We start from the raw sequence: 26,525 nt of genomic DNA on the forward strand, positions 1-26,525 counted from the left end.
TAAATGATATGGCACTGCGCCGTGCATCTGCGCAAACTAACCGGTAAAAAGAACCAATGTTAATATGTAAAGAGGTTTTGTTTACCCGTCTATGTACATTGGCGTATCAAAGGTTTCCGTAGAGATTTCGTGCTTTTCCCGAATTATTTGTGTTCCTAATTTGAGCTTATCCGCGTCTGAGCATGAATTTATATTATAATACCACCCACTTTCACCAAAAAAAATTATCCAAGTCGGAGGAAATGCCCTATACACTATGCCTAGTATTGATCGTAGGTAATCTCTTAAGCTGACTAGAAGGAAGCAGTTCATATATATAAGTTATAAATATGTATTTATTCACTTTTCGAAATTGATATTACATTGCGCAACCGGTAACGACTCGTATAAATCATAACTACGCGCTAATGGCATGTAATTAGAGTAATAATAACAACAATTAATAACAGAGGGTATACAGTCTCGAATATATGCAGCGTCGCACTTAATTGTCAACTTAACTGAAAAATAAGTACAATTCAGAAATGGTCATAGATAGAGCTTCTCTTCGCGAAGTACAAGAAATGAATTGTTTAGCTATTGTATTATCGGATGATACTCAAATACCCATACGGATTATCGAGCAACGATATCTGTGTATTTGCTTCTTTCTACGTCATCTGAAATGTGCTTATTCCATATAAAGTCTGTTTGGCAGGTCTAATCGACGCCATCTTGAGGTTCTGCCACATCACAAGTTTTATTTTTTTACGAGTATTATCAATCATGTGGACTTTGTCGGCTTCCTATTAAATTATCCGTTTTCAGAATCAAAGGTTACTTCACAACCAAATCAGCTCCGGGGCTATATACCTTCACATCACACAACCGCTACTACCACGGTATTTCGTCCTCTCCTGCATTTGCAAGGATTACGCCATATAGATCGGTTTATTAAATACTTGTGTCCTAATTCTTGGTGCCGACTAAATTCTATTTACTCCACTAAGTAGGAACAAAAAACATGAGCAATCACAATTGTATATTATCAGCTTTTTCTTTTGATGCACAAAGGAACTGAACATCTTACGCCTCCTATACTTAACGAAGAGCGTATTTCGAGGTAGAACTCCGACTTATTTGATGTAGAAACGTTCGGGTACGTCCATTCCGTTGAAGGCTGTCTCAAGGACAACAGAGTAGGCGCCAAGCGAATCAAAACGCAGCCAATCGCCAGTGTTCATTTCTGGGAGTAAACACTGCGTTTTTACCTGCAATTGTGAGAGAATAGCATATTTCTCTACTCAGATATGGCGGCTTTACCAGTCAACCAAATGCACATATTACTTATGTTTCAGTCCCCGTTAATCTGTGTACCTTGTCGACTCCGTCGCAGGTGTTTCCCCATAGAACGGTTTTTACTCGAGGACAATCCAAACGCTGAAAGAAACAAGTATACGGTGATTGTTATTACAATACACAAACGGTTAGTAGCCGATGTAAAGCCCACGTCAGCCTGTCGTAATTATTTAACCCGAGACTAGCAATTAGATGCACACCCATTTTATGAAGCTATCTGTATATTTTTCTATATCGCTAATGCTAACGCCGAACCAAATGTTCCTGCATAACACTTTCTCTGGAATTGTGTACATGTGCATAGTTCGTGATAATGATCATGGTTTGCTCGAATATTAGTGATTTTTCGTTCTATAAACACTTTTGAGTAATTGAGCATATTTCTTTCGCCGAAATTAAGACAAAATAATATTTTCATGAAACTGGTGCAGGTAGTTGCCAATTTGTGGATGATCTTAGATTTTCGTTCTATATACAAGCACTGACGGAGAAATACAAATTATGCCCATTGTGGTTATAATGGAAAAAAAAAAAACTGTATAGTATCGCAGATTTCAATCTCTAAGAAGTAAGACTATAGCTTTAGTTGCTCCCCACCTCCACAAATTCGCTCCCATCAATGTTTTCTTTTCCTTTATGCATTTTCGTTCAATGGGTAAGTTAAGCCAAAGCCTAAGTAACTTGAGAAACTTGCCTACCTCCTTAAGATGAAGGGGTTCTGGACGGATAAGGTCTTCATTGAAGAAGCACATATTGAAGCTCATATATACTGAATCATTGATATAGTATTCGCAACGTTTGCAGGCTATCACCTCCGTCGCATCGTGGTTTTCGGCACATTGAAGATTGCACTTATTTTTCGCAGGTGGTGCGTCTGAGTCGTTATCCGATGAACACGAGTCCTCCGCTCGAGCTTCGACGTTACTTCCCGATTCATTCGTTGTCCGATGTCCATTGCTGTTCTGATGTAGTGTATAATTGCGCTTAAAGATGCCGGCGCACCTCTCATTAAATACCTGAGAGAGAACCATCAAACCATTAGGGCTTCTACCCAAGTTAATTTATAACAAGGACATCATATTGACAATAATTTTTACTCAACTAATCAAATCAATTGAACATTAAAGGAAAATAGCTATCTGTATACGTACGTAAATAACGCTTCAAGTTATAACCACCACTACTTTGGGTATTGTGTCTGGCTTTTGAAGGATTTGGTTTATTTCGACCAAGACCATGTAAAAAAACACGTCCTTGATGCATTTTCTATTTACTTCAAGTGTGTTTTATTCAGTTGCCATTAAAACGTGTTTCCATTCGAGAACGCTATTAAATATTTAGGCAAACCAAAGTCACTATTAACTTACCTTTTTGCCAATAATGCGGGAAAATAGAGTAAACGCCGAAGCGACGAAGAATGTTCCAGGTTCGGAAATAATTTCATAGTTTCGACCTTTCGGGAAGAGCTTATCCACAGCCATATTAATAGCTTTGGCGAGTTCGCAAAATTCGTTTTCGCATCCTCGATATCCAGGAAATCCGCCGCCGATATCAAGTAGCTTCATGTTGAAGCCTAGTCGTTCACCTAAAAGTAAAGTACTTTACGTTGTTGTGCTTGCTCGTCGTGGATATGAGTAGTAGCTTAGCTGTAACGTACGACAGTGAAACGCTCTCTGAATGAATCAAGCAAATAACTCACCATAATCAAAGAGTCTTCGTGCAGATTCGATGGCGTTGGTGAAGATAGCACAGGATTTCTTAGAGCACCCGACATGGAAGGACACTCCGATGACGTTTAGTCCCATCTTGTGAGCTTCCTCCATTAAATACTCCGACGTCTTTTCCGTAGAACCGAATTTCTTAGACAATTTGAAGACACATCCACCATCATCAACCTTTAGTCTTATGATTAGAGCCGCTTCGGGGTAGAATTCACGAATCTATCAATTTAGATAAATTTAGTAAAACTATATCATTTCTAGATATAAATGACCTTATAAGAGGCAATCGCATGATAAGAGCAATACTGCACGTGCCTGCTATACGCTTCGTACGAATGATCAAATCCAAAGTGTGCCTTTACTAAACAGACTGCTTCTAATGAGCTGTCCATTCTGAACCGGAAAAACACCACGACCTACCTTCTGGAGTTCGTCAAATGAGTCGAATGTCATTTGCGTCACTCTATTCTGACGAGCAAATTGTAAATACTGAACGGTTTTGACGGGATGTGCATAGACGATTCGGGACGGATCAATGTCAAGTGATAAAACCTTAGTCATTTCCTGCATTGAAGCACAATCGAAGTTCACACGCGAACTGGCCAGCAGCGTCAACACGAGTGGATCATCGTTGCATTTTACGGCTATAATCAATATGAACGCATACGCATGAGCATGTAAATGTAGCGGACGGTAGCGGAAATTGTTTAAACTATTCTATAATAAGACAATACGTTTTATTGCCGTAGGACAGCTGGCCAAGAGTGCCGAACTAAGCCGAAATACATTCTGAAAGGTCTAGATCTAATCTATGACTAAAGCTGGGAGCCGTACGGCAGCTCTGAGGAAAAACTGAAAGCTAGCTAAGAAAAAAAGAACAAACAACGAACGCCATTTTAGTTAGTACATCATTAGTTGATACGTTAACAACGAACCGTAAAATGGCTGAATGCGAGGGCAGGACTCTTTCCAGAGACGAATCTTATATAAAACGTCTTTGAGATTGACGATATAGAATCCCCGGGAATCCAGGGGAGATTTAGATCGCACGATCTCACGCGCGTAGTCACCGACGTCTGACGTACACGAAATACTCTCGAACGTCATCTCGCTAATTTTCGTTGTTCGGTATGTCGTCCTGTAGAAAAATTCATCAGTCGAACGAGATCGAATTTGGCCGCCGTACATTTCGATTTCTACTAACAACTTCAAGGTGCTAATACTTCCACATATGTAAAAACTTGGCTGGCTAAAAAGGTACTCTCTTCGGTTCGAGTTTGGCCCTAGATTCTCTCTTACCCGTTTATACGAGTTGAAAAGCTAGATGCGTCACAATCTATATCGGGAAAAAGATGGTTCAATACAAATCGATCCAGGGTAATCTCTATAGTAGATCTAATTAACAGACTACAAACTCTTTCCGTTTGGCAAACAAAATAACTAAGCTAACTACGGACCCATTTCACCAGCACTGTTACACTATTAATTCTAATGTATTATTAGTAGATACGGAAAGATATGTTGTGGAGACTCAATGTAAACAGGGTACAATATGATAAGGTACAATAGACGATGGTTAACACGATACCGATGCCACGGTCCCATCTCCACTATATCTTGCTATTTGATGCTTAAGACCCAATAGACAGATCTCTACGTGTGCGGAAAGATAAGCTGTGCTTAACGCCTGTGCGTTCTGAGAAAAGGGCCGTCTAACGAGTCGCTATCAAAGTTGACTGTGGACGTTAGTAAACAAGTACCAAACTTCTTACCACATGTAACACTTGGGTGATTCTTGTCGTTGGTGTTTAGAAAAATGCGTTTCGCAGATATTTGGCTTACAACCAAAAACGTGTAAAGCAGGTAGCAAAGGTGAAGGAAAAGTCGTTGAGGCGGCGAAAATGCGTGATTTAATTATGAAAGCAACACGTACAACAAGAAACCCCAACTTGTATTGAGATCACAACTTACGTGCATGAACTGCTTAGGCTTCCCTTAGTTCTTCTCGATGGTCTTCCCCTTTAAATGGATCTTACATCGAGTAAACGGCATCAGTGATTGGATCCTATTTTCTGGCCACTTCCGTCCCTTATAGACTTATAGAAAAAAGTTTTGGTAAGACCTGGAGCAATCACAGACTTGTCATATTTTATACTATATAATGGTCCTTATTCGGAACTTTTATTACTCTTAGCCGTCGAATGTCGACCGTATAGTTGTGTAAATAACAGCTAGAAGTGTATTCGTCAGCGTTTACTTATGCATTTAAGATACCTTTTCTAAAGTATCTTCTGCGTACCACTCACTGCTTCTAATATTTCCATTATATAACTGAAATTAACCAGACCAATTTATGGATACATTTTATTGCCGCCCCGATAAATTCTAAATGGCACAGTATACTAGTTGGTCTTAAAAAGACAAAGCTAATTTAAATAGTAAAAAATATCTTCAAGCCTTCCACATATTATTGACCACCTCTACACACAAACGCCACCAGAGAAAACAAATCCAATAACCAATTTGGAGAGGTCCTAGCGAGCAGTTACGTCGACGTATCCCACCAAGGACAAACAACTAAGTACTGAAAATTACCGTTCATAAACTGGGAGCGTTAGCTAAAGACATCAGCTAACCGCAAGCTTTTCTGGTAGTACAGCCTATTTGGCGTGACACAATAGCTAGCTTTAACTGGCGACTAATTCATTACTGTCTAACTGCTACAAACTATACGATACGTCTACGAACACTCGGTTCCGATTCACCCCCCTACCTATATTCCCAATGCTAATTACGTTACGTATGCATGCAGAAGCAAGCATTCTGAGGGGATGCCCGCATCATTCCCAGCAACAAGATGATTTCTAAATTCTATTCGAGTTACATATCCTTTTCCAAGATTACCGATCGTCCCTATGCTCCGAACATCGGGTCTACAGATCTGATTCGCCGAACTCAGATTTGCTTTGCACTCGGATATCGGAAGATCTGAGATCATTCACTCATAAATAGATCGTATTTTTAAAGTATCTTATATAGTATGAAACGACAAATAAACATCATTGATGACACTTTTTTCTTAGGGAGGCAAAAGCAGAGATAATGATATCTGTGTATATTTTCATACGATTATCGTATCTTGTATGTGACAGTAGTAGTAGTAGTAGTAGTAGTAGTAGTAGTAGTAGTAGTAGTAGTAGTAGTAGTAGTAGTAGTAGTAGTAGTAGTAGGAAAAGGTAAACAGACTTCATTGAAGACATTTTTTTGGGAGATATAAACAGAGACAGTGACGAATTTCGCCATCTGATGATGAATCGGCAGGTAACGATCTAGTTGATGACAAGCGCACGCAAAACCGAGCTATAATTCAGTAATCGAGAGCAGATTGCGTATGAGTCATGGGTTGGACATATATAGCGTCGGATCAAGCTAATTATCGCTATTTAAACGAAGATTTTTATAAAATCTTCGTCCGCGTACTTGTCTGTAATTGTGTTCTGTGAATTAATCTATAATACCTAGCACTCCATCAGCATGCTATCTACCCAAAATGATCAGCGTGTGCTCGTCTTTTCGTGAAGTCAATGAAAAATAAGCACTATTTCGCCTGATTGGAGCACCAGGGGCAACGGTTACTATATTTTCGTATAACAACTTAAATCATTGTAGAGAAATAACCTGGTCTCGGCTTTAAGCTTGTACAGTTCGACTAAATCGCAATCGTTAGAGTGACTTACCTAAAGCTATCCGAGTTACTAAGTGATGAAATACTATTTGCGTTCAATGAAATACATTGATAGGCAGCATTGCGCGCCCTTAAATAGCGGACAAGGTCCTTTGACTTCATAATTGAGTTTGGCTTAAACAATTTGGAGTTATAACTTTATTCATATACAAAACTTTTTAACATGGACAAAGGTTTTCGATTGTTGAATCTGCCCAGTGGGTAAAGATTAGATACTTGAGTTAGCTTTTTTACAACTAACCATTTAGACTGCGATACAGCAGAAACACGCCTCAAATAATCAACGCTTGTTTACCAAATCCACAATAGTGGCATCCGCAAAAACGTGATACCGACCCACTAGATTAGGGCAGCTATCCGATAGCTGACGGGACAGAACAAGAAAACGAAATTTGTATGACTCTGTTGGTGCATGAAGCCAACGTGACATGACGTCATCAATGAAAACCACACGTCACCTTTTATGAGTGGCAAATTTGGGACGTTTTAGCAATGCATGGTCCAACGTAATTTTTCATTGTTCTAAAAATCAACTTACCTTACTTCGGCTAGGATAAGCAGCCGACCGGTGTGGCTAAGCTAATACGTATCCCTGCGTGAAGTCTCGAAATGCGGAGCCGGGCGCTCCTTCTGTCGGGTATCTCGACTAGTCTGAGACGATCGGAACATGCATTCAGTCTCCGATTCGTTCCTTATGGCGCACTCTGCGTCTTGCCTGGAGATCGGAGTCCTTGTAGCGTCGGCGTTGCGCGTCACCTGAATTAGCTCAACGCGAGGGGAATCGATGCGCTCTTTCCTTCGCAGCGTCGCGCGCAACCAAGACCGCACCGGCGGCGTCAACCAAGACCGAAGAGGCACATCAGCCGGATCAGCAAGACCAGCTAGATGCTCACACAAACATGGACGGACCGACCGACCGCCGTACGTAATTGGCTGCCACACAGGAACAGGCAGCAAACGAAGACGAATACGAAGACGATGAATGGGATAACAACGACAACAAATGTGATATTAACGTTGGTCTGCGGTGCTACGGTATCGTTGTAGCGATCATCGACGACGGATAATAGATCCATCCAGCTGTTGTCTTCAGCAAGACAAGAAGACAAGACCAACCTGCTACCGCTGCTGCGGCAACTGCCGCCAATGCCGCCGCTGCTGCCGATTGGGCATTCAGCCCTTCGACGGCAACACTGGCAATCACACGCAAAGAAGTCGGATAGCCACGGCATCTCTTTGCCTCTCTATCGAACGTTGCTGCCGCCCGCCGCTAAGCGATTGCAACGGCAGCGCAACCCGCGGAGGAAATTCCAAGACCAAAAAAGAAGCCTTCCAAGACCCACTTACCCTCGCCGCAAGACTAAGAAACACACCAGATAGGCAAGGCGACCAGTCAACGTATCATCAAGACCGACGTCATCATTATCAGCAGCAGCGAACCAATATTTGGCTCACCTTCATGCCGTAGCGATTGTCAAACGCAATAATTAGTTGCCTATCCCCATCTCTCCTTAACTTACGACTGTTCGTAGCGTCGAGCTCTGAAAAAAACTTCATGTCTCGGTGCCTTAAAACAAAGAAATACAACAAATTATTTCAGATAGAAAAGGAATCGAGTTAAAGATATCTGGAAGAATTACTAACAGTCGCTCCGAATTAGTCCGGTTGTACTATTATTTACGTCTTACGGTGACATTCGTGTAAACAGCTGGCGACTGCAACATTCGACTCTCATATACATATATTATGCAAGATTTCGGGCTCAACCGTAACCTGCCGTATTGACCGCTGTTCTTCATTGTTAGATCCTCTGGCACTTGATGACCTTGAATCGGATATGGCACTTTCAAGAAATCGTATGACGCCACGAGCTCAAAAAATTATTCTCATCTACGCCTTAGGGACTAACGTGAGTCTAGACACAAGCAATCTTCCATAACACCACTCAACAGTAAACGAAGTCTATTTGTGATACGTAACTGTACCCGATGGTTTTCCATTTGCCCAATGACTAATATCACAGTAAAATTGAACGAACTCTAGTGGAGTATATATTTAAGGCCCTGGAGAACTTCGGAACACATCATGATGAAAACTTCTTAGCCAGTTCTTATTAGCTAGTGTCGGGAAATAAGGAGTTTTTTTTTGTTAGTGCTTTGTCCCGAGTGTAGGCTGTAAATAGCACAACAGTCATTCAAGCAATCTTAAGTGTTTCCTAATGGTTACATGCATAAATTTATCTTACGTTTGTTTAATTAAAATTGACGGTCCTCTTTTTTATATAGCTAGAAGAGTGGATATCCAAGTTATTTATTTGCACGTCCACTCACGTAGATATGTCACCGCATATACTAAAGTCATATATTACTTCTGTTTGCGTATATCTTCAACCTCCTTTGTTGCAAACCTGGACCATCTGTACCTCGCGTTATTTTAATCGATCGTATAATTCATTCAGAGTCATTTCACAACCATTATATATATATTAGGTCCTAAAATGTGGCGGAATATAACAACACAATCGGCATACAAAATTTATCTAAATACTCGAGTACCTGCATTGGCAATTCTATATATATAAATAAGTAATAGTACTAATAATAAGTAAATAATATAGGCGCTCCTAAAAACGCTAGTTGGTCCTTAGAAGTGTGATGAAAGCGTTTTATCACGAACGATACTGGTCTTCCTTTGAACTGAATGAGACTACTTTGGTTATTTTCGATGTTTTTTTAATGTCTACAAACGATTATCGTTCATCGCCACCTTCCAATTAAACCTGCACCGATAATATTAGCAGTGTAAGTAAAGCTGTCAACATTTTGTTCTGGTGCCTAAAACACGGCCGGAAGTTGTTATGTTTTATTTAGGCTTACTGTACTGCTGTTTGATATTATCAGGATAGGAAGTTAGAGATTTTTCAACATAAGTTTGTATGAAATATCAAGCAAGTGACCCTTTCGTTCATATGCTGAACAATAATCTAGTTTACATAATTTATTTGCTTGAAGTCCGCTACTTCTACAGATATCAGTATCACAACGATATTCAGTAACCCAGTATTTGTGACCTGGCGATGTCGGTTATAGCTTTCCAACGTCAGGACGTTCTACTGCCTGGACGGTGGATGCATCTATAAATTCACACTTTTCAAGTTGGATCAAAAACTAGTGAAATAGCGGCGAAGATTGACTGTAATATGTCCTGATTCGGTACTTGTTCATCTATGCCGAGAAAAATAGTCACTCAAGCCAACTGCCCGGTCATTAAAACTTAAATTAATCAGAAAATCTTTTACGCTTTTTAGTCCGGCAGATCAACTTTAATGAATCGATTTTGAACGTTTACATTGTACGAGTTTGAAATTATCCTTCCTGTTAAATAAAAACCGATCGAGTTTACAGGGCTATCAAGATGACTTCATTAACTCTGCACAAATGCATCCGCCTTGAGAATTGTAGCTTGAATACGGTAGCTCACAGTGCTGACAGGGAGCCTTCGTTTAGAATACTCGCTGGACTCGAGTCGAGCAATTTGGCGAGAAGGACCCAGGACTAATCAAGCTGATGTCTGCTTCGAATCAGTCAGTCTAATTATACAGCACGGACTTGTTCCTCTATGTTTCGAATATTACGTCCGGTATTGCCGTCACACGGCATCTCACGAGGTGGCTGACTCCCAGCACGAAACCAAGTGTGTCTATGCCAGAGTTCGAATCAGGCCCTGCAGACGAAATACGTTATCCATTCAGTTGTCACGGGCACAGAGACTTATCCCTGTCATACTTAAGATGTGCCGCACACTCGATGATTGACAAGCGTCTAAGAAATCGGTTCAGCCTTGGATGCTACGGTTTATCAAGTACCACGGAGCGTTATATCATCGAAAGGCGTGCAGTTTGCAACCAATTGATCGCCTGAACAACAGTAATTAGGGAACTGGCACTGTCTATAGCCTTTGGAGGAGACTACTGATTGACTTAGAAAGAAAAGGTCCTGTGTGAGAACGAAACAGGCAACTGTTAGATACGTCTACATTTTGGTGGCGTGACGAGTGTTTAATCAAATGTATTTAGTCGATTCGTTGAGAGACTGAACAAGCGTTGCGACGCTATCAATGTTCGTTATAACGTATACGGCCGAATACGTCATACGTTTCCGATCATGGATGTAGATCGAACACAATCATAAAATTGATTTCATATTTTCGTCGCCACCAGGTTACATACCGCCGTGTCCGTACCGCTATACTCGTTAGGCGCCACTAATTGGCGTAGATACATGGGCACGTCCCCATACGTAAACACGCATTTCTCATATACATACATACACATATATATATATACGTGTGCCTGCATTGGTCTAAGTATGAGCGACAAGTTGTTTCAAGATTAACTCCTGCGAGAACGCTGCTTAATTTTACTCTCCGTTACCTTTATGTCGGACATCGACGATTGTAGCTGGGTCATCAGCCGTTAGCTTCGGTAGCGACTGATCAGCTTTTCCTATGTCGGATCGAAGTCGTACGATTGCTCTGTGCGCGTGTGTATTATAAGGATGCTCCGAGATGCAGCATACAGTTAGTCTCTTATTATGAATTTACCATCATTACTCTTATGTGTGCTGTTGTTGATGATGATGCAGATATTGAAGATTTCTATTGAACGACTGTGCATGTATCTGCAACGCATTAAGAAACGTGAATACGGATTTGCTGTCTGTGCCGGGCCACATCATGCAGACAAAGACTTGATTTTTGTTGCACTATTCTATGACAAGTTTAATAGTCTTTGACATCCTCTTCATTTATTGCATGACATGAGGGACGATGTTAGGCCTTTACCTTCACGTAACTATATAGCATAAATACATCTCCAACGATATAGCTACCTCATATTATTGTCTTTCTGATCTATCACATAATGCCGGACCAACTTAAGCATTTACGCCGTACATAGTCAGATAAACTCACGAACTTCCCTATATCACTTTCAGCTAATCCTTCCAAATTTTGCGCGCGGCGTCAACGAAAAACGTTTTCAATTATCATTTTCGATTTTTTACCATTATTTTTTCGTACACTAAATCTGTTTTATACTTTATCTTTATATCAGAATAACTGGTTTATGGGCGGTTAAAATTTTGCTACCCGTGGCTGTGATTGTTCGATATTATTATAATAGAGCTTGGTTGCCAACGTCGTCACATGAGCGCAATTATCAGTATTCGACAGTGAGAAACAGCAGTTTTCATAGTTGTAGGGAAACACTATGATACCGCTGCTATAACGACGCACCTGCTGCTAAATAGCAGTTCTGAGCACGGACCCGACCCACCAGCAGGGCTTGCCGTATGTCTATTGCAGAAATGTCCACCGTCAAATTGTGAGCCTGTCATTCAAAGCCCGTTCAAATACGCACCGTTTGATACCAACCGTGTGGCAAACAGCGGAATTTTTCACTCCCCGGAACGAGCGGTACGAAGCCGCGGCCATTTTGTGTTCTTGTTTGGATTTCAGCCAAAACCGTACGGGATTGCCCCATTGCTCATACACTGCCCGCAATTACGTCCTGCTGTATTTGGCTTACTGTTAGCTTATAGTTTTTCACACCGTAAAGGGTACTGGTAATTACTGATGACGCTTTTACTTGTCAGGCTCGATTGGAAGATGTTATAGACAAACGTTTTGTCAACTGTATTTAGTTTAGACGATTGACGGCAGTGGGTGAAAAAAGTGTTACTATTATAATAGGATAATTAGCTGCGAACTTGTTTATCTATTTTATTGTCACGCTGTTTTTCTTCCGGTGGCACGGTGACGGCGAAACTTGCAATTGCCTCAAGAACGTGTAACTTGTAAGTTGGCTAATGTGAATCGCGTTCTATGTCTCTGAATCAGTGAGAATAACTTTCTCAAGCGCAGCTACGATTAAAACTGCCGATTCAAAACGGAAAACAACAAACGCAAGTCATACCTAACAACAGTGGTTATGAGCTGCTAGAAGTTTACTTCTGCAAAACGTCACATAAGAGAATTCAGCTGACTCACCCTCATAGAGTACAACAACAGCTTTTCTTTTTTCGCTACTAAAAAGACGAGCTTAGACCTAGTGTATGTTTGTTTAATATAAGCCGATAAAATTATTATGATGCAGTTGAGCCTTGTGAAGATAAGCTAGTGGTGGTATATATTTTAGCGCTCCGGTTAAGGGCGTTCCTTGCCGACTACGCGTGATTATAATGATATCACTCACTTCCTTTTTATGAGTTCTCCTGAAGATGTTCATTTCACGATGGTTGAGCCGCGACTGCAAGGCAGCGAGAAGTAACAGCCATGTTATAAAGGATCACAGCTACGAGACCACTATTTGCTACTATGAGAGACAATGCTATGTTTAGCATTGCATTGTTGCATTTTGTTGATGCTATCATTGTCGTAAATCCGCCCCCTTTTTTCGTTTTTACCTGAAAACCACGGGAACAAACAGCAAGTTTATGGCAGTATGAGTATCCGGACTCTGACTTAACTCTTGAGTTTTCGTTTCTCTATAGTAACTAGTGGTTTGCATTTGACGCATATATACAAACATAGCCTTGTACTTGAATATAAACTTATTAACGTGTTGTTTTTTTGATTTTGTAGATTTTTTATGGTAACAAAATCTTGTAAAGATTATTTAGTCTACTATTAAAATATTTTACATGAATGGCTCAATCAATGCGTTTTGTGTATTGCATAACAGATCAAGAATGGTAAAAAGCAATTGTCTAGCTTTTCATAGACTACTGATAATAGAAATAAATACCTTTAGCTGAACTCCGCAGTAGCCAACCTTTCAAAATTAAAAGTTTCCACCTTTATGAGGAGTTATATAGGTCGTGCGATAACTGTCTCCAAGTATATACTATATAATACTAATTTAGATTAAAAAAATAGCTTAGCTTCTATGAAGTTATATTTTAGAGCGACTGCTTCTGCATGCTTCGCCATCTGAAGTTAGCGCATATTATCGTTCGGATCATTGAAGTAAATGAGGAAATAAATAAGCGTTCAAAAAGACTGGAAATCCAACTGCATGCCATTACATGAGAACAGGTCCCGAGTTTGCAGGTAACTTTGGCAACGGCTTCTTTCAACTCCGTCCAGGTCGTTGCAGGTTTTCGTCGAAAAAGTCGAGTATAATATGTAAAGGCCCAGTGACTTTAATATATAGAGGACGACGTGGCTGATTTTTTTTCTATTGGCCTCTTATCCGTACGAGCTTCGTGCTGCTGTCTTAACTTTGCTTGAACATTTTGTAGGACACAAATTGCTGATGCTTGATAAAATATTGATGGGCTATAGTTAGGTATAGAGCTATATGAGACATAGCGAGACTTAGCAAAAGGATCTTTTTCAAAAAATCCGTGCAACAAGGTGACCATGCAAGTATAAGCTATACTGAGATTTACACGAATAGACACGTCGCTGTCAATGCAGATGGGCAATCACGGTACCGATGTTGTCAGCTTCTCACTACGAGTACTTGTAAGTGGAAAACGTTTGCTTATCTAACTATTGATGGTATTCATTTACTTAATTGTCTGTTTGCTCATCTACCTGTTGATCCGGATCTGATAAGTAGTCGTCCATAGACTGCTATATACAGGGCAGGGCTGCTCTTGGGGATACAGGGCTGCGTAGGCGAAGATACGCAAAAGGCAGTCATTTAATTGACTGTAGGATAATGCAGATAATGGTGTTAGAATAAATTATAAAAAATGTTGTTGCTTAATTGCGTAATTTCCAATAGTTCCTGATATATGTGAATTAAGGAAATGATTATTGTTCATGGGTTAAGGCTCAAATTGGAAATCGTGCAGCCCATAGAGAAGCCAGTTTTGTTTCTCCTGCAAACAAAAGCATATTGCAAGCGAGAAATGTTTTAAACGAATGATTCGTGACGTTAAATTGATGTGTCGCAGACTATAATATTCCGAGAGGGGCCGTTTACCCAGTAACTACTTGCAGCACTGGCAGACGGCGATCGTTTTGGGTCGTGTGCAGAACCTTGACGGTCAATACGAAGCTAACTCTTCACGTATTAGACTATTAGACAGTTGTAGTATTTCATATGGATCTTGCATCTGTCCTATAGCTTTCAACAAATCGTATAGCATATACACGATCATGGGTACTGTAGAATTGTATACAACTGCGCTGGTATGGAGACAGTAAAATGATCACTTCATCTTCGTTAAATCAACCGATAATAAATCTGGTCTATCGAATACATGCAGACATCACCGCCTGATCTGACCTAAAAATGAAGTGAAACAGCAAATAGCAAAATAACAGAGAGAGAGACGGTGTCCTTTCGCTAATAATCCTGGTCGATGTTGAACGATATCGTTCATTACGACATTAGTTTTAGGAAACCTGGGAAGAGTTCCATACCATGCTTAAGGATGAGTACACCCTGAAACCGGTTGCAAACACACCCTGTTTAGTGCTAGGAGCCATTTGCCTTTAACGATGCTCAGTAAAGGTAAAAGTTTATCTGCTCTTAAACTTAGAAACTTTTTAGATCTTGAACATTTTCGGATTTTCGACTTTTAAAAGTTCTAGCCTTCCCTCAGATCTGATTTGAATCTGTTGAATTTTTTGAACGGTCATTTTTCAGTTCTCTAATGCCGTTCTGGGCAAACCGACCTCACGTAACCCAAAGGCTCTTCTCGAAAATCATTTATTACTTGAAAGAGTACTGCTGTTGGAATCTCGTTTTTAGTTTACTTTTGCAGTCTAATTGAATAATATAATTTAACATAATTTCAATACAAATATATAAGTTATTCACTGATAGATGTCGTCGAACTCAGGTGGCTTGTGCAAAGGTTACCAACTTGCTGACGGCTCGTTATCTTCAAGTGGACGATGGGCTCATTAAAATGCTTGCTACGAAGAAATGCCCACTTAGTCGTTTGTTTCGGAAAAACTAAAGCTAGCTTGGTGTCTATATTGACTATCTCCCTAGCTAATAGGAGCAAACTGAACAGGTGTTTCAAGTATTAGCAATAGCGGGCTCTATGCTTTAAGACAGAGTTTTCACAAAACTACTAACTGTTTTTTAACCAAAATTTTAAAGACAATTCGTTTTCAAATAATATTATCATTTTAATTGGTAACCTTCTGCCATTTTTCTGGGTACACCTTATCACTGCAGAACTTCTGTGTTGTCTGGGCGAAAAATTGTAATCAATGATTTTTGTATTCCTCCATTCAGTCTAAATTAATACGGTATAGATGACATTGATCGACATAAATGGTAGCCTAGGGCGCGAGTACATGCATCGAAATTTTATGTCTGAGTCTCTCAATTTTTGGCGGATAGTTCAATAAATATGTGGTTTGTCATTTTCATAATAAGACGATAATCTTTCTGTTCGCTAGTTCGGGTCGATTTTCCATTGCTTCCTCTAGTCCTGTTAGCTATTAACACCAGATCAATCCTTTAGCTATATGGCAGATTTATAATGCACGATTCCTTTCCATTTCTACCATGTTTTTTGGCGTCAGTCTGGATTTTGCCATAGATTTTTTTTTGTTTTCTTTCCATTTGCTCCTTATTGTTATATATAATCTATCTGTTATTATCCGTAATTAGCAGCTTTGAAAATGACTTAATTTCATTTTCGGTTTTTGTTGGGTTTCGCAGATAGGGTTATGTCCCAAAAGAGTACACTCTTCTTTGTTCATTCGCGTGATACCCAAACATCGAGCTTCTTTTTTGCAGCCAGCTCTCTTCAAATAGCTTGAAACAGTTTGGTTACGATATTTAGTTCCATGGCGATGTCATGGCTTCTCACGCGTCGGTCTTTCTCGCTTTTCGAAATAATTTCATCCGCTTTTTTCCAAATTAGTAGACCACCGCGATGACTGTCCTTCACATCGAATCATTTCAATCTTTGGGCCGTTTTTTTTTCTGATGACATATCCTGACTATAAATAGCACACATTTTTATGGTTTTTTATGGGTAGCATTTATGATTTTATCGTTCTGGGCTCGAAGGTAACTTTTTAAGATGTTTTAAAAGCATTTTCTTGTATTTTTTACACATGTATTCCAAAGCTCTGACAGCTCTTGAGCGGCCATATATCTATTATTCGAGTTCGAATATGTAATTTCCCTATCTATGATTTTTCAAAATCAATTGATAGTGGTGTATGCTTGCCTATAAGTTGTCCTTTTAAGGACATGGAAAGCCCCGTAATCACACGGCCTTAGATAAAAAAAAAATAAGCAGGTTGAAGCCAACATTAAATATTCCATCTGCTCAATACAAAACACAATTAAGGCATGGCAATGAGGCCTGGCGTTGTCCTCAAGTAACCAGGCAGCGTGCTTTCGATTGCCACGCGAACGGCCCATGAATCTCTTAAGGTAGTGTTTTATTCTCGGCGAGTATCTGACAGTAGTTAATGCCTCTAATGTCTATTGCAAGTACTACCATCAGCTTATGCCCGATCCTACCCGACAGTGCCGCAGAACTTGATCTTTCTCTAGGGAGACGCCATTCTCTGCCCAAGTCCTTTTCCGACTAGCGATAGAGATTAAAACAATGCCTTTTCTATGGTGAGCGTGTGCTGCAAGCGGTCTTCGTGTTGATTCAAATTCCACGAATTACACGCGGTGTACGCCCTACGTACTTTCAATTGATCCGAAGCCATCCCATTCACGGGAAACCATTTTTTACTTGGTTTTTGTACCTTACAATTAGGTGATAATTCTGTAACATATAACATGTAAAATTATATTTTTGGCCAATACAGCACTTATGCTCGAAGCTGCGTGAAAAGCCTCTTTGATTCCGACAGTGCGTTCTTGTCTTTTGGGTCCCACCATCTGGTCATCTTATCGGCGCTCTTCAACGCTTCAATTTCCGTTCTCGAAACGTTTGCGCTATTCGCGTAGTATATTTTCGTTTAAAACCCGCTTGCCTAATGCGATCACCAACTCGTAATGAATTTCTGCAACGCTGTAGCGTTCGAGAGATGGAAATATGACCACTGAACGTTGATTTGTGGAGCCCAAAGGTGTTTTTCTGTTTAAACTTATTTCTTCAGAAGCAAAAAACTCAGTCGGTATCCACTCACAAATTACTAAGCATAATTCATATTACGCCAAATTTCGGTCAAATTTCGTCTGCTAGCGGCGCGTAGTTTAAAGGTTAGTCAGTTTCAAGCCTGCGGGATTTCATTGGGCGGTCTAATAAAATTGTAAAGTAAAACGAGTTTTTGCAAAAATCTGACTCATTTTTCCAAGGGCATTCCAACAATGTTAGCATATCTACTATTGTCAAATCTCAACTTTTGAACGACGCCAACGCTGACCCAACGTGACCCACTTTACTTGAGATCTATCTCCATCTAGCTAGGTAAACCGTTAATCTTTTCGACTACCCCATACTCAACATTAGAATAAATATTTGTAAGCGAACTGTAAAATCTCTATTTCTGCCAGTTCTTGCTTATGATGTTCGTCAGTGCAGATTCTCACCTACATCTGCTTATTCTTAAAAAAGACTTTTCTGATTAATGACTTCGACAAAACAGAAGATTCTGTTTTTAACTATATGTGCGTTTTTGACTCATGCCTATGAAAATAAATTGAACGGTTATTATTAATATGGTTTCACTCACGTCTTATGTAGTGTAGCTAAAATTATAAAAGTGTTAATAAATCGTTTTAGCGATGGTTTGACTAAATACACTATATCGAATCGGCGTAATATATATATATATATATATATATATATAAACAAGCATGAACAGTCAAATTGTTCCAACATTTTAATATATCCTGTCGTGTCGAATTGCATGCTTGTATTCGATAAAATGCTTAATCAAAGACGCCTACCACAATATACTAAAAAAATGCACTTAAATGCTTACTTTTCACCGAGCTTTTTACAAACGGTATCGTATATTGACTTTAGAGGTACCGCTGGTTCCCTAGTTTCTGATTCTGAGCTGTTTCCAAGAAATAAATACAAAAACTCTACAAAACTCAAGCTGCCTTTTGAACGTGCTAGGGATCTACCTTTTACCTATCATTATTTAAATATCCTATGTGCATATGCACGACCGCATCGTAGACATATCGGGGTCAGAAATATCTTTCTTGGTAAATGAAGTTCAACGACTAGAACTTTTCAACATTTTCTATAGCCTCTAAATATTTAGTAAGCTGTATTCTTATTTTTCATCGTGCTACTTACATCTCTGTCACATAGATACAATATTATAATACCACTTGTTTCATCTAAAAGTTGAAGCCTTCTTTTGAGATAACATAATTATAGGCGGTAGCTTCTATGCATTGTAAGTATGTCGGCTCGATGTTTGCTACTTCTCTCTTGTTTACAGGCTGCAGCAGATGATAGACTACCTGTGAAATTTTCTAGTCGGAACTTGTTTTATAGCGTGGTCTCTTCGCGGACGTCGGTAGGGCTAAACAGAACATCTAATGTACACTTGCGTGACCAACGTTTGGCCATGACAGTATAGAAATATCAGCATAACACACACCAACCTCAACAATTACAACAAAAGTGTCAGAAAATTTGCACCTCAAAATTCAGCTGAAACAAAAAAGTGCCGATCAAATATCGAGCAAGTATGTTCATCTAGGCGCAAGGTGACCACAATTTGTAAAGGCATAGGTTGTTGCCTCGTAGTCAGCATCCGGAAACCGAAATGCGCCTATTTCGACAGATACTTGGTTATTCAATAAGTTTGCTGGCGATAACAATACACTTGTTGTAAAATACGGTACCCCTTTCTATACGGATACGGATGTTTCAATCTAGAAAATTGAAAACATAGATTTGGTAGGATGCAACCTGCTTAAAAGTAAAAAGCACCGTAACAAAGTAACAAAATATATTGCTTCTCATCTTTAAGTAGAAAGATTTGAATATTGATTTTTTGGATGCATCAACGATATGATCACGGTACGATAATATACGGAAGCTTTTCAGAAAATTTGCTTCATAAATGCTTGTTTTACAACTAGAATCAGGGATCGATTAGCGTTTATTGTGCTGACGATGGAATTTTGACACACAGATTTCCTCCCAAGGCCCACGACAGCTTCGGCCTTAATACGTCCAAAGTTAAACGTGCTGTGTCGATGACAGAAAAACACGTTGCAGTACCAATGAAGCAAAGTTACTCAAATATGTTGTAATCGAGTTATCCTAAACTACAGATCGTATGCTGAAGCTTCCCTTAAACAGCATCTGACTACAAATTAAGAGGTAACAAATGAGACGCATACAAAAACACTTCAATAATTTATAGAGAATCAAATTATTAATCAATTGCCAACAGCACCGCCTTTCGTTAGAAGAAAAAAGAGATGCGACAGGCAGTTCATGTAATAATTTCACCGCCAAGCAAGCTATAACACACCAAAAGCCACTATTTTTACCTAAGTTGGTCCTTTTAAGAGAAGTGGACGTGCAATACGGCAATGACGCACCCCAAAACAAGCCCAACGATTGTATCGGTCGGATAAGTTTAAAAATTACTTCACTGCAAACAGTTTTGACTCCACACACTATGCTTTGATTAATTACCTAATAATTACGTTTAACTTATGATATCCCCTAATTAATTTTAGATAAAGATACCTGAACTCTAATATTACCAGCTATTCATATTAGAATTTGTATACTAGTTTACATGGTGTTGGCTCTTAGGAGGAGGCCAACACGTTGTAGAAAAAGGAGCACCCATTTAGTTAACACTAAAAAATCTAACGTACGTCAAAAGTAAGATTATATCGGGACGCGCTCAAGTCGACTATGAAGATCTGCAAATCTTGATAGTCGATTTTCATAAAAGTAAACTAGCACTTCAGAATTGTCATCAACAAATCTGAAGCTTAAGAACTTGAAAATAAAGAAGATAATAGTTATGTACTGTGTAACTGTGACGCTATACCTCCCTAGGAAGAAGGCCTCTGATGATCCTCAAGACTCACGGAAATACTGAGAACAAAGCTACTAGCCAAGTGTATAAGCGCAAAGTGACCTGTCTTTGTATTCAAAAACAACCATTCAAGAAATACATGAGATAAAAAAATAATAGTTACAGGCAATTTTATTATTATAGCCCATTTTCCGCTGACGTTTTTCAGCGTCATCACGCCATTTTTGTCCACTTCAAAGCTCTGAAAAACGGATTTGTGTTTCTGTTCAATTTGTTCTACGCCTAACGCTAACTAAAAGGATTTAACAAATACATATCTGTATCACCAGATTAGTAGTAGTGAAAAGCGTTTCCTCTACCAACCCCTATCTGCCGATCCGTTGTGGGCCACGTAAGGTCCGCTAGTCGATGATCATTGATTGAACAAGTGCGAACGATACCTGCTTCGCACAAGGTGCTGCTCTTATCACGATCGATGACATCATGTTACGTAGTTGTAATGATATCCCATTAACAACAACAACAAAACAAGCCACATTTACCAGCAAAATCGTAGCTATTTCAGACCGATAAAAGCCTTGTATCGACAATGACCCCTACTATACAGGAAATAAGTAGGGGCTTGCTATATACATACATATATGTATATACGCCCGCATTAATTATTTTTGCAGCATCATGCCGGCGGGTAACACAACGTAATTTTGTCGTTTGTTTGTCAACGAGGAACCGTCTGACTTAATGAAGAACGAGTGGAAAAACTAAGCGATGAATCTTTTCGTAGCGTTTCGATCCGTAGCATTTTCCTTCACCAGAAACCATCGTACGCTGATGTCGTTCTACTTGCGTGTTTACAGCATAGATAAGCTGGTTTTGTCCGTATAGTATTTATAAATAGCGTTTCATTGATTTTTGACATTCGTTGTATGTTTATGTCAATATAAACGTTAAACCAAAAATGTATATGCTATACTGGACAAAGCAGCACTGAATTAATTATTGATATCTTTCCTTAAGTCTTAAATTTGACACAGCCCGCTAGGAAACGTTCGAAAAGGAAAACAATTATTCAGGTGAAACAGACTATCCCTTTTGCAAGGTTAAAATTTCCTTGATAAAACCTCTCCCTTCCATATGTTTATAAAAAGTTAGCGTTAGAAAAGTACTTACCGGAAATATGCTTGCGTACTGTAATTCAAATATAATTTCCGCACACTATAAATGAAGCAAGAATTTGTTTACGCCTTCGTGCCCTCCAAGGCCTTCTGCAAAGCATTTTAAAAGGAATACTTTTTGATGTTTTGTTCAGAGCCGGATGTGTTTAATTAATTCTAGAATCCTAAAAACTCGCTGATCGATTGTTAATAGAGCTAATAGAGTGTTTCTATTAGTTAGGTTGTTGCAAAAATGATTACAGAATCGACTTTTTTCTTTTGAGAATCATGATAGCTATTCCGGATCTCCTTCTTACCCTGATCCCTGTTCAGACGAATTTATTACGGCTTGTATAGTATTAGAGATAGTTTGACCATAACTTATACACACCGCCCTGTCGTGTCATATCAGGGCGATTCAATCATAATGCAAAAAAAACGATCGAAGGTGCTGATAACCGCGGTACAAAGGCGTAGCATGGCTCCGTAGGGAAAGCATTGTCAATCAAGATGTTACTTTAACTAAAAGGAAGCTTAGAAACATCGTTTTTAGACTTCACAAGAACTTCTAACTTTCGTGCTTAGTCTGCGAATAGGTAAAAGCAACAGCTATGCACCCAATGTATTTGATACTATATACGAACAGAAAAATTCAACCGATGTAATGATGTTGGCCAGATGAATGGAAAACAGCATGGCTAGCACATGCTTTTTGTGACACAGATCTACTTTGTACTAAACTGACGGGACAAATGAGCGCAGGGGCCAAACATGCCATATGTCAGAGTCTGCAATTAAGCCTTGTATTGACAAGGGCTTACCAGCGACTGCGAATGGAGAATGCCGCTTCTGTCTGATATGACAACTAGTCGTAATCTGAATGATTTGCCAATGTATATGGCATAAGAGAAAGCGCAACTTAGGCTTGAATAGACGAACTTGAGTTTTGGGAAAATACATTTCTCGGAAGAAAATGTAGCAGATCTTTCATGTGAGCTATGAATTCGATGCCAGTGACATGGTGCTTATAAAATGACCAAGCCAACAAGTGCAAGTATTTTGTGATTGTTTTTAAGACATCACAAAACTCATGTTAAATGTCTCCATGAATACAACATTGCCGATATTTCAATGTGATAATTTCAACGATATATTTACGTTAAGGAAAATTTGCTAGATACCCTTGTACAGTTATTGATAAGCACAAATAAGAAAACTCATTAAATAATGATGTTATTATATAAGAAAAAATTCCCTATTTACTAACAACTTACTCAAACTTTATCAGCTTTTAGCTAGCGTTTCAGGGTCAGATTCTACCATTTACGTTTACCATTACCGAATCAGCGAATACTGACAGCGGCAATTTATTCGGCATTGTAAGATCATGATGAAATGGACGCCGCTGAAAACTACTACACAAAAAACATAATGAATTTTTGTGCACTCACCTCCAATATAAGGCTTTTCTGACATAGCTAATACGAAATCTTCGCGCTGCACGTGAACACTGGGACGGATCGCACAACATAATTCGGGAATAAATGGACATTACAAAAGACCAGAAGGGTACTTTGATATTCATGGATTCACAAACTAGATGCTAATTAAGTAAATTAACTCTGGCCAAGCTATTCTAAGTCGAATCAGCTGGCTTCATGTGATTGTGCATTCTGTTCAAATATCGCTTTGGTCCATTCGGAGAGAAAGAAACCTCGGAATTTCTCGTTGCTCTGAGCTACTCTCCCAATACTCTCTCACGTACATTGATGACTTCTGTCAGCAAAAGATATTCATGCCTTAGTTTTGAAGTCGATCCGCCGACTGTCGATTAACAAGGCTAATTTCAGAAAACGCCGCACTTTCCTATAACATCAGATAAAGCTGGTTAAACTGAGGCGCTCCCTTAAATAGGGGTTCTCGTAAGTCAAATCCACATTGAAAAAATCTCCGCAAATGGAGGACGTACGAGAACTTGAACGAAACCGTCGTCTACTAAAACGTTAAGAAAAATCCAAACGAGAGTTATTTGATAAATAATAGACAATAATAATAAAAATAATAATATTTATCATAGTAACATTATAATGTTAATTCAAGACACAAACGAATAGAAAAGTTTTCGCCGGTCAAATGAATGGGTAGATACCACTAGTTATCTACAGTATGGATTTTGAGAGATGGAACTACAGTTTTGTTTTGCTTTTAAGCAGAGGATGAGAGACTGCGATTGTTCTATCCACTAAGAAACAACGATAACTATAATTTTATATGGCATTGGTTAGCCGGCTAACGACCATAATAGGCCTATTGCACATGTAATGATTAAGAGAGTGAAACAGTAGCGTAAGCGGTGTGGAGTCCAGCCTGAACAGTAAGGATTTGTTGTTGTCATATTGTGCAGGTGAGAGCAACAATCGGATACCAATGTTATGATTGTATGGTCAGAAGAGGCATGGTGTTGTAGAATCCTTTTGCTTGAATTTCTTGGGGCGACTCATTCGGTAGTGATGAGCAGATCTCTCTAAAAAGATCGTATATTATATTTAAACCCAGATCCAAACACTCTGCCACGCTTAACAACATATGGGCCCATAGACAAGTGTAAATTTTCATACTTCCTAAATAAGTATGAAAAAACCATTGAAATTTTATCATCTATGGAAATTATATAATCTGTAATTATGTCCTAATTAAGCCCAGCAACTAATTTAAATCCAGCTGAAGTGTCAGCTCTCCTGTAGGCTCCTATAGGTTCGAACGCGACAGGCTTCCTATTCATTAAGTCGAACAGTATGACACTTTACTAGTGCACTCATGTATTTGGATTGCACGTTCCTCAGTGGATTCAAACAAGAGAGGGTGATTGTTAGCTTGACTGGTCACATTGCTGTTACAATCTAGATGTTCCGCAAAAACCATCTATTGTCCTCGTTGTATATTTTCGTAGCGCTGTATCATTGAAAGGGACCTTCGATACTTCGAGGTCAAGTGTTTTTATAGTCATCGCAATTCATGGTCTAGGACATTGGGAACTGTGTGTGTCTTGTTCCGTTATTGTAATAGCAATTCGTTGTCATCAATTACAGCTCCCTCACATCGAGCTAATTGCATCATCAATCCTTTTGTTGTTATTATTTTACGTGTGTATTGGGTATACACAGATTGCACCAGAATAGAACTATAAATTGTTGCATGATGCTTTCATCACTCTATTATTAGTTGACCTTCAGTAGTTCGATCGCGTTTATTTTAATCGTTAGGCACAATCGAGTCCAGTCAGCGTCCACGGGAGTCGCACTAGATAAGTCGCAAACATCGATGCAAGGGAAGAAACAGGGCAGGAGAATAAACAAGAGACTAACCCGAACCAGAGATTTTCTGTCTTTTTGGTTTTCCGTCACCTAACCGCGGGTAGCACTGATCCAGCGCCAGCAGAAGACTCATCAACCGCCCGTTCTACCTCCGTGGAACGTTGACAGAGTATAAGAAAAGCTCCCAATCCCTAGATCGTAGTAGGGTTTGAAAGTAGGTGTATATCACTTTTGTCGCTTGCGTCAGATTTGACGCTAGACCTTTTCTTCTAGTTTTTCTCTATTTGCGTATGACATTACCGTTGATGGATCAACCTATTTTGGGTTCACCAGTTGCATCTCCAGCTGTTACATTATAGAAAGAAACGGGTATGTTCGTTTAATGGCCGATGATTTGCTGTCGGGGGTCATTTACCGAGCCGAAATGAGAAAGGGAAATTTACTTACTGAATGAAAACTTTCATACAAACAAAGCGGAAGTGTTGTGCATTCAGATATGTTATTGTTTATACATCCAGGCAAACTGCAGCTGTAGAAAGCTCGCCGACATGTTTACATAACAACCTTTCGTATATTGAAGAGAAGATAGTTGTGGACAACAATACGGGGGTTCAGCATGGAACATCTGATGGTTATTGTCGACGGTTATTGTGTAAAGAAGACTACGTGTATGTAGATTGCGAAGTTGATGAATAATTTTTCATGTACCTTTCAATGACGAGCGTCACGCGAAATGTTTCGCGCTAACCTAAACCGTAAATATACAATATCGGAACCCAGGCGTCGTACAGAATGATTATGATTACGGTCACAAAACGTTTCGCTCGATTTACATTGGAGAGCAGTGTTAGCTTCGAATCTTCAAGAGTTGCACGCGAAAATTCATATACTGCTAACAGGTATCACAGAACATCTCGGCTAACATTTTAGAAGCTTTTGGTAACTAAATAAATATTGTATAAAACTGTCAAAAAATGTATGTTAATCTTAACGAAATATTTGCCATACCCAAATGGTGATGTCACCTTCTGTCTCTATAGCGTAATCGTTTTATATGCGTTCTTTCAAACTATACCATGAAAACATCGAATACTTTCAGTTCTAGTACTAACTTTATACCTCGTATTTTGCTTTTCAGCCCACTTATTACTATTAGCATAATCAGTTCAAACTACGATCAGTCTCTAACTTGTTTTTGACTTTCTTCAACAGGATCGATAAAAAGCTTATCTAGCTAAATGGATCATCTTCAGAAATGTAACAGATACATTACGCTAAC

General features: G+C 39.3%; 1 protein-coding gene across 7 annotated transcripts; it reads right to left on the minus strand.

Moving 5' to 3' along the window:
• Positions 1-317: 317 nt before the first annotated feature.
• Positions 318-23,600, minus strand: LOC111268419 (ornithine decarboxylase). Of its 7 annotated transcripts, none has more exons than XM_086971691.1 (13): positions 23,384-23,600; positions 21,949-22,040; positions 13,058-13,268; positions 11,237-11,483; positions 7,343-8,371; positions 5,031-5,155; positions 3,995-4,197; positions 3,480-3,703; positions 3,038-3,278; positions 2,706-2,923; positions 2,037-2,354; positions 1,357-1,419; positions 318-1,250 (listed from the first exon to the last, which is right to left on the minus strand). In XM_086971691.1, exons 7-13 carry the CDS (start codon positions 4,164-4,166, stop codon positions 1,116-1,118), a joined length of 1,371 nt encoding a protein of 456 aa, XP_086827817.1. In that variant the 5' UTR covers positions 4,167-4,197; positions 5,031-5,155; positions 7,343-8,371; positions 11,237-11,483; positions 13,058-13,268; positions 21,949-22,040; positions 23,384-23,600; the 3' UTR covers positions 318-1,115. The 7 variants fall into 7 exon arrangements, with proteins under 7 accessions (XP_086827817.1, XP_022703135.1, XP_022703136.1 ...); XM_022847400.2 differs by having other exon boundaries at positions 21,949-22,043; XM_022847401.2 differs by lacking the exon at positions 11,237-11,483 and having other exon boundaries at positions 21,949-22,043.
• Positions 23,601-26,525: the final 2,925 nt, after the last annotated feature.

This window comes from Varroa jacobsoni, unplaced genomic scaffold (genome assembly GCF_002532875.2).
Source record: "Varroa jacobsoni isolate VJ856 unplaced genomic scaffold, vjacob_1.0 scaffold_1282, whole genome shotgun sequence".
NCBI classification, from domain to species: domain Eukaryota; kingdom Metazoa; phylum Arthropoda; class Arachnida; order Mesostigmata; family Varroidae; genus Varroa; species Varroa jacobsoni.

Coding starts and splice junctions, on each gene's coding strand:
- LOC111268419 (XM_086971690.1), bottom strand. CDS start 4,247: ATGTACGGCGGCCAAATTCGATCTCGTTCGACTGATGAATTTTTCTAC. Junction 3,279..3,479: donor CATTTGACGAACTCCAGAAG/GTAGGTCGTGGT, acceptor CTAAATTGATAG/ATTCGTGAATTCTACCCCGA. Junction 1,420..2,036: donor AACCCCTTCATCTTAAGGAG/GTAGGCAAGTTT, acceptor TGTTTCTTTCAG/CGTTTGGATTGTCCTCGAGT.